The following is a 17,016-nucleotide window of genomic DNA, read 5'->3' on the forward strand; positions in this document are numbered from 1 at the left end:
GCATTCTGAGCGGATCCGCATCCATTCAGACTGCATCAGGGCTGGACGGAAGCGTTCGGGTCCGCTCGTGAGCCCCTTCAAACGGAGTTTACAAGCGGACAGCCGAATGCTAGTGTGAAAGTAGCCTTATTTATTTTCACAAGGGGCAACAGAGTAAATTACACCCACAATTTGTTACCCATTCTCTCCTGAATATGGCAACTTTTCATATGTGGCCATAAACTGCTGTATTGGCACACTGTAAAGTTCAGTGTACTGATAAGCAACAGCTGATGTATTCGGTATCCTACAAATCTTATATATATATATATATATATATAAGCTTTATATGGTAGGACATAGTCGCCATATATAGCAGCTAAAAGAGTGTCTGTCTCAAATTGTCTCAAATTATATCGAAGAAATATGTTGTATATTATATGTCATCACATTGCAGAGGCACTGAGCTACCAGAAAATACAAAGTTCTGGTCCCCTTTTGTAAAACAACACCCGTCAAGGTATTCATCTAGGGGTGTAATAACAATTTTTAGCTTTGTTATGGGTTTTATTAGAATGCCAATTGAAATGTGGAGAAACAGGAAATTAGAATTTTTACCAGCATACAGTTTCAAGGGGTGTTTTATAAAATGATCGAAGGGGGTTTAGTTAAAAGTCAACAGAGGTGTGGTAGATTCTAAAGCAATCTTTTATGCAAAGACCCGGCTTTGAGGGCCACGTCTCACAATGATGAATTGTGTCTTTCCTGATTCCATTTCTGGAGCATACCCGACACCTTTTTTGTGGCCTTCTCCGTGTCTCTGTGGGGGGGAACTACCCCAGGGAAATGCTGTCCTCGTATTATTCTGCTCTCACTTCCTGTGGCCCTGCTCCCTTCCCCTTTCTGTTCCCCAAATAAAAAGTATTTATTACTTTTTCTTGAAAGTGCAGGAATTTTCCTTGGTTTCCTGCATGTCTGTATATTACAAAAGCATTATAGAGGGCAATTTGCGTCAGGTGCAATGCCAATTTTTTATACCATGCCCGAGTTTTGCGGAGGGCACTGTATGGTTGCAGTACCTGGTCTGACAGATCCACCCCTCCCATAAACTTATTATAGTCCTGGATGCACACAGGTTTGGGGACTGATTCTGTGGATCCACGAACTGGAACAGGGGTGGATCTGTCAGCGTGTATGGTAGTAAGTACAAAGACGTCACGCTTGTCTTTGTACTTAACAAGCATCATGTTATCATTGCAAACTGCCCTGCTTTCCCTCACTCTTATCCTTTGGTCTATAAAGTTTTTAGGCAGATGTTTTTGGTTTTGTCTGATAGTTCCGCATGCGACAGTGTCTCTGGAAAACAGGCATTTCAGTAGTGGGACACTTGTGTAGAAGTTGTCAAGGTACAAGTTGTACCCTTGACCTAGCAGGGGGTGAATCAAGTCCCATACTATTTTTCCTGCTATTCCAAGGAGAGGGGGGCACTCTGGGGGTTAAATTTTTGAATCTTTTCCCTCATAAACTCTAAATTTATGTGTATAGCCACTTTTGGCTTTCACATAGTTTGTAGAGTTTGATGCCATATCTGGCCCGTTCGTTGGGCAGGTATTGGCGAAAATGCAGTCTGCCCTTGAAGTGCACAAGGGATTCATCAATGATGCTTTTGGGGGGTGTAGACCTGGGCAAACTTGAGATTATAATGATCTATAATGGGCCGAATTTTGTATAAACGATCGTATCTAGGATCATTAGGGGGTGGACAATCTGCATTATTGTTATAATGTAGAAATTTCAGGAGACTTTCGAATCAGGTCCTGGACATAATAGTGCGGTATATTGGCGTGTGATGTAAATAGTCATTACTCCAATATGACCGTAAGTGATGTTTTTTTTAATTATCCCCATATTAAATTTTAGACCCCCCAAAAAAAATTATCTCCAAAGGGGTCGTGGGAGTCCACTGAAGGGATCTTGCATAGTATGAGTTGGGTGGGCGGCTAAATATTAGTTTGCTCCACCATCATGTCTATCAATTCATCAGGAAAAAAAAGGTGGAAAAAAAATCAGCTTCCGTGAACCCTGCAGTGTTCACATGAATGCCTGTAGTGGCCGTAAAGTCCAGCACCTGAGGTACAAAGTTAGTAGCAGAAGTCCAGCTGGGGTAATTTGTAGAAGCTGATGCGCTGCTGACTCTACTGCGCCTGTGGAGGGTTTGTCAACTGATGAATCAGAAGAAGAGCGATACACAAGAAAAGAGTCTTCTTCTCCACTGTCAGCGTCAGACTCTGAGGCTAGTACGGCATAAGCCTCCTCGGCGCTGAACACCCGTTGAGACATTTTGTAAAATATATATATATATTCAGAAAAAATAGAAAAAGAAAAGTGCTCCAAAAGCAGCAGATCTTTATGTCACTGGTGACAGAAATTTGTCACTGCTGGCAAATTCAGTGACAAGGGCTGGTCATAGAAGATAGAGGTTCGGAGGTATGGGGGGGGGGGGGGGGGGGGTTGAAACTGAGTATTTATAATCGGGGACAAGTACAGACATCCCCAATATTTATTTATTCATTTATTTATTTATTTATTATTTATATTTTTTTCAATAAACATCTAACTTACCCTAAAACAAGAGCTCTAACCCTAATAACTCCCTAACTAACCCTAATAATTTGCCAAGAACAGGTTACTGACAGTATGGAGGACAGGGACTGGGGTGCTGATGTACTGTCACTATTGGCAGACAGCACACAGGTACAGGGAACAAACGAGGGTCACAGGGGACTAATGAGGGGTGATGAAGGGCACAGTGGACAAATGAGGGGCACTTTTGGGGTGTGTTTTTTTTTTTTTTTTCCACAGGTCTAACTTTGCTCTGCCTCCGATCACTTCTCTGACTAAAATGAGAGGATCGAAGGTGAGAGCGTTCTGTACATAACTCATTGTGATTGGTCCACAGTCAGGAACAGACCAATCACAATGAGTTATGTACGGAAAGCTATTTCTCATCTCCGATCCTCTCATTGCAGCTACAGCCGGATGCCAGAAGAGGAGGAGATGTGTGCGCCCGAGATCGCTCGTTGGGACAACAGGATGTGTGGCGGTGATCTGCGGCCGGGACCACTGCTGATCGGTCCCTGGCCGTCAAGGGGGAGCTGTTTGGTCCCCGACACAGCAAGGCAATTTGTGCTTCAGGTGCGCGATCTCGGCATGGGAGCATTTAAATGAACGCCGTGCATGTACGGCGTTCTGCGTTCTGGCACAGTTTTCCCCGCTGTACATGCATGGAGTTCTGCGCTAAGGGGTTAATTGCACTGCAGATGTCTCCCCGATCACTGTGTGGTGTGCCCATAAAGCGTTTATAAAGGGGCAGCTGATAAAAATCGCTGCTCATAAAAAGAAATATAGGCTTCTCCACACAGATATACTAAGTAAAGCCATAGCAGACCTGGAACATTCACATAAACTCAAATATTCACCCGTAAAATATAAACAACTCCAAGATTTAAGATATGAGCTGTATCAATTATACCAGCACAAACATGAACACTATCTGAGAAAAGCGAAAACGCGCTTCTACTGGCAGGAGAACCGAGCAGGTTCCATGCTCGCTAATAAGATTAAAATTGGAGCAGGTAAACAGAAACGACACTATGTATAAGATAACCAGCACAACAGACAGCAAAATCCTTGAGACTTAGCCAATGTCTGTATCTTATTATTCCACGCTTTATAATCTAAAGGATGATCCCTCTACACCCCAACCTACTAACGATCCGATTCAGTCCTTTTTTAAAGGAGATTTCACTTCCAGAAATGGCAAGAGAACAAGTGACAAATCTGAATAAACCCATAGATGCACAGCAAATATTAATAAATCTCCGGGACCCGATGGTCTGACCAATGAGTATTTTAAATCCTGCTATGACACACTAGCCACTCATATATTGGTAACCTTTCAGCAGATCTTCAACATAGGGGAAATCCCCAGTGAAATGTTGCAAGCGAATATAATTCCTCTCCCCAAACCAGGAAAATCTCCGGACCTACTATCATGACCAGCGTGCCGATCACGTACGTGACGCAAAGGGAGGGAAATGGGAAGGCCCTGTTCAAGGTAGAGGAAAAGGTGGTGACCCGTGACTCACCTTGCGGCTGGCACATGACTGCCCTGACGTCCCTAGACGGGTTCCTCACCCGTACGCCGATCACGTGCCTAAACCCTGGCTTTTCCTGAGATGAGCCCTACGTAGTGAATAGGGTGGTGGGAACACTAGTCCGCACCACTGCCCTAAGAGGGAAACACCAAGGAGAGGACAGACAATACAGACAAAACATATAATCCCAGGTGGGCGACCACAGCGGACAACAAAAGCCCAACAGGGATCCGGAGGGTAACGTTCTGGAACAACAACCAGGGAACGCAGCAACACAGCTCCAGTGGGTCAGTATAGAAGTCCAGGCAGGAAGCTCTATATCTGGCAACCAGAGAAGTGAGAGAGGGGAATATAAGGAGGTTGGGAGTGGCAGACAAGAAACAGTTGAGGAGAAGAAGCTACGGATCCCTGAGTGAGCCAAAAAGGATTGCAAGGCAAACCCAGAAAACTACCATTAAGAAACAGCACTATCTTTAGACATAGAGCGCGAAGCCAACCGCTGCGACTTCCTGACCCCGGGTATAACGGAGTCAGACGTGGCTCTTGACACCCTCGTGACACCTACCTGGCAACTTTAGGCCCATTTCTTTATTAAATTCAGATCTTAAAATATATTCCAAGATTTTAGCTAACAGAATCTCTCACATTGTCCCAACTATTATTAAAAAGGAAACTATAGATGGAACCAGGAGAATAATTGATCTTGTTCATGTAGCGGAGACTGGTCGGATGCCTTCTCTGCTTCTATCACTGGATACAGAGAAGGAATTCGATTGCGTACATTGGGGATATCTGTTTGAGATACTCTCTAAATATGGACTTGATTGCAATATTCTAAATGCAATCAAACTTCTGTACTCCCAACCCTCAGTTTATATTTCTGGGATGATATCTGACAGGTTTTTAATAAGCAACGGCACGAGGAAAGGGTGTCCCTTATCCCCCATAATATTTGCCCTGGTGATAGAACCGCTAGCTGACAAAATCAGAACGCACCCGTTGATATCTGGAATTAGTGTTGGTTGTCATAGCCATAAAATTGGGTTGTTTGCTGATGACATAATACTAGCGCTCACAGATCCCCTTAACTCCTTACCAGCCGCTATGCAGGTGTTGGAGAGATTTGTACCTGTTTCATATTATAAATAAATGTAGCCAAATGCCAAGTTTTAAATTTGGGACTAAAACAATCAGTAACCACCCGACTGAGAGCTATGTACCCCCTTCACTGGCATAACCAATATATCACCTATTTGGGTATAAAACTCACACCATCCACCTCAAACCTACTCTCAACCAACTATACGCCTTTAAGGGAGAAAATAAAAACGGAACTAATCAGAATGAAAAAACATGAGATCTCATGGACGGGTAGAATCGCCTCAATTACAATGTTTATATTGCCTCAGATCTTATACCTGTTCCGTAATTTAGCGACATCCTTTCCTATGAAAATATTAAAGGAACTGCAATCTAGTATATGTAAATATACAGTGGGATGCGAAAGTTTGGGCAACCTTGTTAATCGTCATGATTTTCCTGTATAAATCGTTGGTTGTTACGATAAAAAATGTCAGTTAAATCTATCATATAGGAGACGCACACAGTGATATCTGAGAAGTGAAATGAAGTTTATTGGATTTACAGAAAGTGCTATAATTGTTTAAACAAAATTAGGCAAGTGCATAAACCACAAAAAAGAAATAAAATCTATATTTAGTAGATCCTCCTTTTGCAGAAATTACAGCCTCTAAACGCTTCCTGTAGGTTCCAATGAGAGTCTGTATATGGCTAGACAAGCATCCGAGAGTCCAAGCCGAAGTGCTATACTGACCTCTCTCCAGAGGGGTTCGGGTGCCGTCTATTGTAAGATATTATGGAGCCTGCATATTTGAACAGCTTAGATTTTTATGGAAAGGCGAGGAGGACCGACTGTGGATCTGCATTGAGAAACATCTAATGGGGACATCTAATCATCATCATTCTTTTGCTTCTATTCACTGACAGAACTAAAACATAAAGTACACCTCTCCCCTACAATTGATGTGGCTTTAGCATTATGGAACTTATTAACCACCAAACTGAAAGTCATCAAGGTAGATTTCTATAAGGCCCACCTAGAAGTATTGGAGAGGTGTATTCCAGATTCTATTTATATTTGGGACATACCCTGGGTAAGGTTTATCAAATAATTTATTTACAAATGCCTGGGTAGGCATTGAACCTATCCTGCCCCAGGTGAAACTTTTAATACTTCACTTTTATTATTACTTAAGTTAAAAAACGTGTACTTAATGCTGTTATTTAAATTTTACTTAATGAACCAAAGAAAAGAAAAAGGTTAAAAATACAGTAACCACTCCACTGTACAGTCAAAAAATGACCAATTGATCAAGGGGGAGAACGTGCACTAACTCTCACCCCTAACAATTACAGGCAGTTCGCTACCTTCATGTAGTTGATGGTGTCCCTACAAGCGGTATGAAGGCAGCGAACTGCCTGTAATTGTTAGGGGTGAGAGTTAGTGCACGTTCTCCCCCTTGATCAATTGGTCATTTTTTGACTGTACAGTGGTGTGGTTACTGTATTTTTAACCTTTTTCTTTTCTTTGGTTCATTAAGTAAAATTTAAATAACAGCATTAAGTACACGTTTTTTAACTTAAGTAATAATAAAAGTGAAGTATAGTGTATTCCAGATTTGAATCTTAAATTATGGGTTCATGGGGGGATTTGTTTGAAAATGCTGATTTATTAACCGTTTATGATTTACGCAATAAGGAATTTTGTAAGTACCTGCAGATAAGATCTGTTATCCAAGAAAACGCCTCCACTGCCTTCTAAACTTTATTTATTATATACCGTAGCTCTTCTCATCATTTCAGGGTATTGTCCCATAGTAAGAAGCCATGAATGACCCCTTAGCTTTATATCATCGCCAATGGGAAAAAGCCTTGAACTGCTCTATCACTCCAGATCAATGGCAGACATCTTTCTCAGTTGTACGCAGCTTAAGTGTCTGAATCACATAGAAAACTCAAGATTCTATATAGGTGGTATCTTACCGTCCAGGCTAAATAACCTAGATCCTGGCACGTCGAATAAATGTTGGAGGTGCCTTGAACCCAAGGCGGACATGATTCATGTATGGTGGAACTGTAGAGAGGTTAAAGCTCCTGGTTTTATAATATGCTAATTAGCCTCTAGGAGTAGGGGGGGGGGGCGTTGTTCCTGCTCCGAGAGGCTCTGTTCTCCCACCTCTGGCCACGCCCTCCTACACTAGATTGACAGGGCCAGGCAGCGCTGCTCTCCTACCTCTGGCCCTGTCTGCAGTGTAAATCTCGGCGCAGGCGCAGTGAGGAAGCTGGCAGGCGGTGAGCGCCCTTCACTCACTGCGCCGTATACTGAACGGGATGGCGCAGGCGCAAGATCTCCCCAGCGCACAGGGCCAGAGGTAGGAGCCCAACGCTGCCTGGCCCTGTCAATCTAGTGTAGCAGGGCGTGGCCAGAGGTGGGAGAACGGAGCCTCTAGGAGCAGGGGCAATGCCCCCCCCCCCCCTGCTTCTAGAGTCTAATTAGCATATTATAAAAGTTCGTTTTTCTCAATAACTGCGGCAGGCAGTGAGATGGCACTAATATCGTTATGTTCAGCCGACATTAGCACATCGCTCCTGTCAGCCATCTTGATAGCCATTTTTCAGGTGACAGAAACCCTTTAATGAGAACGGTGTATCAGAGAAACGAATAGCTTCTTCCATAAATGAAATACCCCAGTTCATTAAGAAATGGAATGTATGGCTTAAAGGGGTTCTGCAGTTTATTTTAACTGATGATCTATCCTCTGGATAGATCATCAGCATCTGACCTGCGGGGGTCCGACACCCGGGACCCCCGCCAATCAGCTGTTTGAGAAGGCAGCGGTGCGCCATCAGCGCCGCAGCCTTCTTACTGTTTACCGCAGGCCGAGGACGTCACGACTTGTATTAACTGGCCTGGGCGCGGCTAAGCTCTGTTCACTTGAATGGAGCTTAGCCCCTCCCAGGCCATAGATACTAAACGTGACGTCACTCGGCCTGCGGTAAACAGCGAGAAGGCCGCGGCGCTGCTGGAGCGCCACTGCCTTCTCAAACAGCTGTTCGGCGGGGGTTCCGGGTGTCGGACCCCCGCAGGTCAGATGCTGATGATCTATCCAGAGGATAGATCATCAGTTAAAATAAACTGCAGAACCCCATTAAGTTCACCTTGAATAAAATATCTGTACAATATTGAGATGTGTATGAATAAGAAAAAAAGTGAACGATCTGTAAGACCCAAACTCGTGCGTATGTCACCTACTTCTGTTTTTCTCTTTTTTTTTTTCCTCCCCTTTTATTACTTTTATATTTCTCTTTTTTTCTATTATTTTATACTAGCAGAAGGACGCAGCTTTGCACGGATATATTTAATTTTATTTTATTTAATGTTTCTGTGTGTCGTTAAAAGATATCCACAGTATCCCCTATAACTGTGACCTCTACAGACCCCTGCCCCCTTAACAGTGAACTCCACTGCCCCTCACCCCCCCACAGTGCCCCGCCTCCATAAAATGGGACCTCTACAGCAGCCCATCCCCTTAATTTTGACCTTCAAAGCAGCCCGCAACTTTAACAGTGAGTTTCACAGCACCCCACTCCCTTGACATTAACCTCCTCAGGGGCCCGTCCCCTTAACAGTGACCTATACAGCACCCCACCCCTTTAACAGTGACCTCCCCAGTGCCCGCCCCTTTAACAGTGACCTCCCCAGTGCCCGCCCCTTTAACAGTGACCTCCCCAGTGCCCGCCCCTTTAACAGTGACCTCCACAGGGCCCTGCCCCTTTAACAGTGACCTCCACAGGGCCCTGCCCCTTTAACAGTGACCTCCACAGGGCCCTGTCCCTTTAACAGTGACCTCCCCAGTGCCCGCCCCTTTAACAGTGACCTCCACAGGGCCCTGCCCCTTTAACAGTGACCTCCACAGGGCCCTGCCCCTTTAACAGTGACCTCCACAGGGCCCTGCCCCTTTAATGCTGGGGCTACAGGACGACATGTGTTGCGCAACATTGTCTCAACAATTTTTATAATGATAGGCTGTGGTGTCGCACTGCGACAGTCGCAAAAAAATCCATCCAAGATGGATGCATGTAGCAGCGTAGTTGTGCCCTATGTGTCGTGCGACTTTGGCCGGGTTGTTATGGAAACCTGGAGTAAAGCAGTGTGTGGGGAGTAAAGGCCTGCGAGCTTCTATTGGCTGATGAGGGTCATGTGACCGTGTGTATGGCAGTGGGGATATGAAGAGAAAGACTTGCAGGCTTGTATTGGCTAATGGAGGTCCTTTTTTGGGAATATCTCAGGAACGGTTCGTCCTAGAGAGCTGAGACCCCCACAAGATTTCTTTCCAGGAAGCAGGGGATGTGTATACCAAGTGTCGTTGAAATCGATGGTTGCGGTTTTGAGTGATCGTGCAACATACACACATATATACATATCTACATACACACATATATACGTCCTATTTTATATATATATATAGTTACCTTGTGAATATTTTTTTGCCTCAAGAGCTGTCTATTGACAATGATTAAGATGTCATGTGTTCTGTATCTGATTCAATGGCGGACAATGGATCTGTGTTCAAACATAAGACAACTTTATGGATTGTTAAATGGTTTTGATAAAACAATAAAAACAATGTTAAAAAATAAAACAGCAGGAAATTGAGGTAATAATGCCTAAATCAATATTTTTTGTTGATCTTGCAGTTGCTCCGAGGCTATTAAAGATCTTCAGTCCACCATATATGACGCATGAGGTGCCGATGATGCTGGCTTGTCCCATAAATGGATTTAAATCAAAGACTTTGCACATAACATGGCTGAAGAAGGACAGGGAGGACCAGGAGACCGAAATCGTAAGATGGCCATCTGATGATGGGGCCGACGTGAACGATGATGTCCATAATGTAATAGAGAGTGAGCATGACGACAAGTCCTACAGCATTTTTAGTACCTTAAAGGTAAAACCAACTGTGACCTGCGACGATGGAGTGAAATACATCTGTAGAACCTTCCACCCCGCGACAAGTCAATCGGCAGAACAAGCACTGGTCATGGCGGTCACAGGTGAGAGATACAGCGGGTACTGGGATATTACAGGTGGGAGGTACAGGGGGTATTGGGATACTACAGGTGGGAGGTACAAGGGGTATTGGTATACTACACGTGGGAGGTACAGGGGGTATTGGGATGTTACAGGTGAGAGGTACAGAAGATATTAGGATGTTACAGGTGAGAGGTACAGGTGGTATTAGGACGTTGCAGGTGAGAGGGACAGGGGGTATTGGGATACTACAGGTGAGAGGGACAGGGGGTATTGGGATACTACAGGTGAGAGGGACAGGGGGTATTGGGATACTACAGGTGAGAGGTACAGGGGGTATTGGGATACTACAGGTGAGAAGTACAGGGGGTATTGGGATACTACAGGTGAGAGGTACAGGGGGTATTAAGATGTTACAGGTGAGAGGTACAGGGGGTATTAGGATGTTACAGGTGAGAGGTACAGGGGGTATTAGGATGTTACAGGTGAGAGGTACAGGAGGTATTAGGACGTTACAGGTGAAAGGTACAGGGGGTATTAGGATGTTACAGGTGAGGGAGAAGACGGCAGGAACATCCAGCACAACGTGGCTGCCATTACCTGTCACAGATGCCGGACTACCCTGTCAGAGTGCATGTTACACAAGTCTCTTTGCAAAAGGAGAATGGTCCCAGGCAACAAAGGCTCAGTCCAAGTCTAGGGGTATTCTGATAAAGTAACTTAATTCTTTTTTAAACTACATTAAGGCTGCAAGCTGTGACCCAACCAGAGCCCATACCTGTACATATAACCAGAGCCCATACCTGTACATATAACCAGAGCCCATACCTGTACATATAACCAGAGCCCATACCTGTACATATAACCAGAGCCCATACCTGTACATATAACCAGAGCCCATACCTGTACATATAACCAGAGCCTATACCCGTACATATAACCAGAACCCATACCCGTACATATAACCAGAGCCCATACCCGTACATATAACCAGAGCCTATACCCGTACATATAACCAGAGCCCGTACCTGTACATATAACCAGAGCCCATACCTGTACATATAACCAGAGCCCATACCTGTACATATAACCAGAGCCCATACCTGTACATATAACCAGAGCCCATACCTGTACATATAACCAGAGCCCATACCTGTACATATAACCAGAGCCCATACCTGTACATATAACCAGAGCCTATACCCGTACATATAACCAGAACCCATACCTGTACATATAACCAGAGCCCATACCTGTACATATAACCAGAACCCATACCCGTACATATAACCAGAGCCCATACCTGTACATATACCAGAGCCCATACCTGTACATATAACCAGAGCCCATACCTGTACATATAACCAGAGCCATACCTGTACATATAACCAGAGCCCATACCTGTACATATAACCAGAGCCCATACCTGTACATATAACCAGAGCCCATACCTGTACATATAACCAGAGCCCATACCTGTACATATAACCAGAGCCCATACCTGTACATATAACCAGAACCCATACCCGTACATATAACCAGAGCCCATACCTGTACATATAACCAGAGCCATACCCCACACCCGTACATATAACCAGAGCCCATACCGTACATATAACCAGAGCCCATACCCGTACATATAACCAGAGCCCATACCCGTACATATAACCAGAGCCCATACCCGTACATATAACCAGAGCCCATACCTGTACATATAACCAGAGCCCATACCTGTACATATAACCAGAGCCCATACCTGTACATATAACCAGAGCCCATACCTGTACATATAACCAGAGCCCATACCTGTACATATAACCAGAGCCCATACCTGTACATATAACCAGAGCCCATACCTGTACATATAACCAGAGCCCATACCTGTACATATAACCAGAGCCCATACCTGTACATATAACCAGAGCCCATACCTGTACATATAACCAGAGCCCATACTGTACATATAACCAGAGCCCATACCTGTACATATAACCAGAGCCCATACCTGTACATATAACCAGAGCCCATACCTGTACATATAACCAGAGCCCATACCTGTACATATAACCAGAGCCCATACCTGTACATATAACCAGAGCCCATACCTGTACATATAACCAGAGCCCATACCTGTACATATAACCAGAGCCCATACCTGTACATATAACCAGAGCCCATACCTGTACATATAACCAGAGCCCATACCTGTACATATAACCAGAGCCCATACCTGTACATATAACCAGAGCCCGTACCTGTACATATAACCAGAGCCTGTACCCGTACATATAACCAGAGCCCGTACCTGTACATATAACCAGAGCCCGTACCTGTACATATAACCAGAGCCCATACCTGTACATATAACCAGAGCCCATACCTGTACATATAACCAGAGCCCATACCTGTACATATAACCAGAGCCCATACCTGTACATATAACCAGAGCCTATACCCGTACATATAACCAGAACCCATACCTGTACATATAACCAGAGCCCATACCTGTACATATAACCAGAACCCATACCCGTACATATAACCAGAGCCCATACCTGTACATATAACCAGAGCCCATACCTGTACATATAACCAGAGCCCATACCTGTACATATAACCAGAGCCCATACCTGTACATATAACCAGAGCCCATACCTGTACATATAACCAGAGCCCATACCTGTACATATAACCAGAGCCCATACCTGTACATATAACCAGAGCCCATACCTGTACATATAACCAGAGCCCATACCTGTACATATAACCAGAGCCCATACCTGTACATATAACCAGAGCCCATACCTGTACATATAACCAGAGCCCATACCTGTACATACAGACGTGGACAAAATTGTTGGTACCCTTTGGTCAATGAAAGAAAAAGTCACAATGGTCACAGAAATAACTTTAATCTGACAAAAGTAATAATAAATTAAAATTCTATAAATGTTAACCAATGAAAGTCAGACATTGTTTTTCAACCATGCTTCAACAGAATTATGTAAAAAAATAAACTCATGAAACAGGCATGGACAAAAATGATGGTACCCCTAGAAAACACAGAACATAATGTGACCAAAGGGACATGTTAATTCAAGGTGTGTCCACTAATTAGCATCACAGGTGTCTACAACCTTGTAATCAGCCATTGGGCCTATATATATGGCTCCAGGTAATCACTGTGTTGTTTGGTGATATGGTGTGTACCACACTCGACATGGACCAGAGGAAGCAAAGGAAAGAGCTGTCTCAAGAGATCAGAAAGAAAATTATAGACAAGCATGTTAAAGGTAAAGGCTATAAGACCATCTCCAAGCAACTAGATGTTCCTGTGAGTACAGTTGCACATATTATTCATAAGTTTAAGATCCATGGGACTGTAGCCAACCTCCCTGGACGTGGCCGCAGGAGGAAAATTGATGACAAATCTAAGAGACGGATAATCCGAATGGTAACAAAAGAGCCTAGAAAGACTTCTAAAGAGATTCAAGGTGAACTTCATGCTCAAGGAACATCAGTGTCAGATCGCACCATCCGTCGTTGTTTGAGCCAAAGTGGACTACATGGGAGACGACCAAGGAGGACACCATTGTTGAAAACGAATCATAAAAAAGCAAGACTGGAATATGCCAAACTACATGTTGACAAGCCACAAAGCTTCTGGGAGAATGTCCTGTGGACAGATGAGACAAAAATCGAAGTTTTTGCCAAGGCACATCAGCTGTATGTTCACAGACGAAAAAATGAAGCATATCAAGAAAAGAACACTGTCCCTACTGTGAAACATGGAGGAGGCTCTGTTATGTTCTGGGGCTGCTTTGCTGCGTCTGGCACAGGGTGTCTTGAATCTGTGCAGGGTACAATGAAATCTCAAGACTATCAAGGAATTCTAGAGAGAAATGTACTAGCCAGTGTCAGAAAGCTTGGTCTCAGTCGCAGGTCATGGGTCTTGCAACAGGACAATGACCCAAAACACACCGCTAAAAACACCCAAGAATGGCTAAGAGGAAAAAATTGGACTATTCTAAAGTGGCCTTCTATGAGCCCTGACCTCAATCCTATTGAGCATCTTTGGAAGGAGCTGAAACATGCAGTCTGGAAAAGGCACCCTTCAAACCGGACACAACTGGAGCAGTTTGCTCATGAGGAGTGGGCCAAAATACCTGCTGAGAGGTGCAGATGTCTCATTGACAGTTACAGGAAGCGTTTGATTGCAGTGATTGCCTCAAAAGGTTGCGCAACAAAATATTAAGTTAGGGGTACCATCATTTTTGTCCATGCCTGTTTCATGAGTTTATTTTTTTACATAATTCTGTTGAAGCATGGTTGAAAAACAATGTCTGACTTTCATTGGTTAACATTTATAGAATTTTAATTTATTATTACTTTTGTCAGATTAAAGTTATTTCTGTGACCATTGTGACTTTTTCTTTCATTGACCAAAGGGTACCAACAATTTTGTCCACGTCTGTATAACCAGAGCCCATACCTGTACATATAACCAGAACCCATACCCGTACATATAACCAGAGCCCATACCTGTACATATAACCAGAGCCCATACCTGTACATATAACCAGAGCCTATACCCGTACATATAACCAGAGCCCATACCCGTACATATAACCAGAGCCCATACCCGTACATATAACCAGAGCCCATACCCGTACATATAACCAGAGCCCATACCTGTACATATAACCAGAGCCCATACCTGTACATATAACCAGAGCCCATACCTGTACATATAACCAGAGCCCATACCTGTACATATAACCAGAGCCCATACCTGTACATATAACCAGAGCCCATACCTGTACATATAACCAGAGCCCATACCTGTACATATAACCAGAGCCCATACCTGTACATATAACCAGAGCCCATACCTGTACATATAACCAGAGCCCATACCTGTACATATAACCAGAGCCCATACCTGTACATATAACCAGAGCCCATACCTGTACATATAACCAGAGCCCATACCTGTACATATAACCAGAGCCCATACCTGTACATATAACCAGAGCTTCTTTTTACCGTGCAGTCCATTTGTCCAGCTCCTGTGTGAGTCTGCAACACACTGAGGGTATCATGGCGCCTGATCTTCCCTCACAAAACTACAATCCCCACAATCCCTCGCTTTCCTGCTGAGAGTGTTGATGTTTATTGATTGGCTGCCTGATATACAGTATGGCCACGCCCCCTCTACTCTAATCACCAGCACACTGACACGCCCTAGCTAGAGAATTGATAGCAACACACTGAGCATGCTCGACCTGACAAAGCCTCAGAACTACAGGTCGATGTCATGGTAATTGAAAACCTAGTGGGCGGCAGAGAAAAAAACTACTTTTAGAACTACTGAATGGTAAATATGTGAAATTTACATTATATTTGGTAGTTATTCTTGATAAATTAGTCTGAAACATAAGTTATATTTATAAGCCGCCAGCAGTACCTGAGAGTAGCCAGCAGCGTGTGTCCGACGATAATTTTCTTCCTGAAGGCCGGTGCGGCTAAAGCTCAGAAAACGTTCTTTCTCGTGCTTTTTTCCATTGGGGGACACAGACCATGGGTATAGCTTAGAGGTATTAGTAGGAGGGACACTATGCAAATGAAAGAGCTCCTCCTCCTCGGGCTATACCCCCAGACTCCACCAGGAGGAACTCAGTCTTTGCTTAGTGTCTGGTGAAGGAGGTTGACACTCTCTGATTCTACTCCTTTTTGTTATTTTTATTCTAGATGGGGACACAGGTCGGCATGGCGCCTTCCTGGTCCCCCGTGGAGTGCCCGCCGCCGTCTTTGGGACGTTGCCTGGCTGCCTCCATTTCCCCCCAAGAAGATAAGTGGATCCGGGCTCGACCTGTTAGCTCCGGCATCCCACCAGCTGCTGGGACGCCTGCTGCCTACCCTCCTCCAGAGCACTGTTCTCCTGGATTGGAGTCAGAAGTCTGAAGAGGCGCATCCCTGCTGGTCTGGACATCGAGGGAGCATGCTGAGCAGATAAGTGTTGCCCAATCCCTCCCCCTCCCTCTGTGTCTATTTGTCTGTGGCTACCTGGGTGAACTTGAAGAAGGATCCTGATGGGGCACTTTCTTCATTTTGGCACTGGAGTATTGGCATCTCTTCCCCCTTAAACTGTGGGCTTCAGCGCTTCTCTCGTCGGGCCTTGGCTGCTGCGCTCCCTCAGCGCCCGCCGGCAGGCCGCTCCTCCACGTGGTGTTTGTTTAAATCACGCGCGCGCTTATTTCCGCGCGCGTGCGCTTATTTCCGCGCATATTTTCGCGCGTGCGCTTATTCTCGCGCGTGCGCTTATTTTCGCGCATATTTTCGCGCGTGCGCTTATTTTCGCGCATATTTTCGCGCGCGCGCTTATTTTTCGCGCGCTTTTTTCGCGCCATAATGACGCGTTCGGGGAGGCGGAGCCTCGGCATGCCGCTCTGACTCTCCTTACACCGGAGACTCTGTTTGCTCATGGCCGTGCAGCTCCTCATCACTCTACTCCGTTTTGTGCCAGGCAAGCTGGTAGCTCAGTGGTACTGCTGCTGCTGCCCCATGTCCAGGCTTTCTGAGTTCAAAGCCCCTTTCAGCCTTCAAAAATTGTTTATATTATTCTAGATGGGGACACAGGTCGGCATGGCGCCTTCCTGGTCCCCCGTGGAATGCCCGCTGCCGTCCTTGGACGCTGCCTGGCTGCCTCCATTGCCCCCCAAAGAAGACAAGTGGATCCGGGCTCGACCTGCAGCTCCGGTATCC

The 17,016-nt window shown here is 44.8% G+C and overlaps 1 protein-coding gene across 1 annotated transcript in view; it reads left to right on the forward strand.

Moving 5' to 3' along the window:
* The window catches only part of LOC122920716, a 132,518-nt gene that overhangs the window by 86,669 nt on the left and 28,833 nt on the right, over positions 1 to 17,016 (forward strand). The window contains exon 7 of the mRNA XM_044270426.1: positions 9,915 to 10,274. Within this exon, the coding sequence (XP_044126361.1) occupies positions 9,915 to 10,274 (360 nt within the window). The remainder of the gene's footprint in view (positions 1 to 9,914; positions 10,275 to 17,016) is intronic.

Source organism: Bufo gargarizans, chromosome 10, assembly GCF_014858855.1.
Source record: "Bufo gargarizans isolate SCDJY-AF-19 chromosome 10, ASM1485885v1, whole genome shotgun sequence".
NCBI classification, from domain to species: Eukaryota; Metazoa; Chordata; class Amphibia; order Anura; family Bufonidae; genus Bufo; species Bufo gargarizans.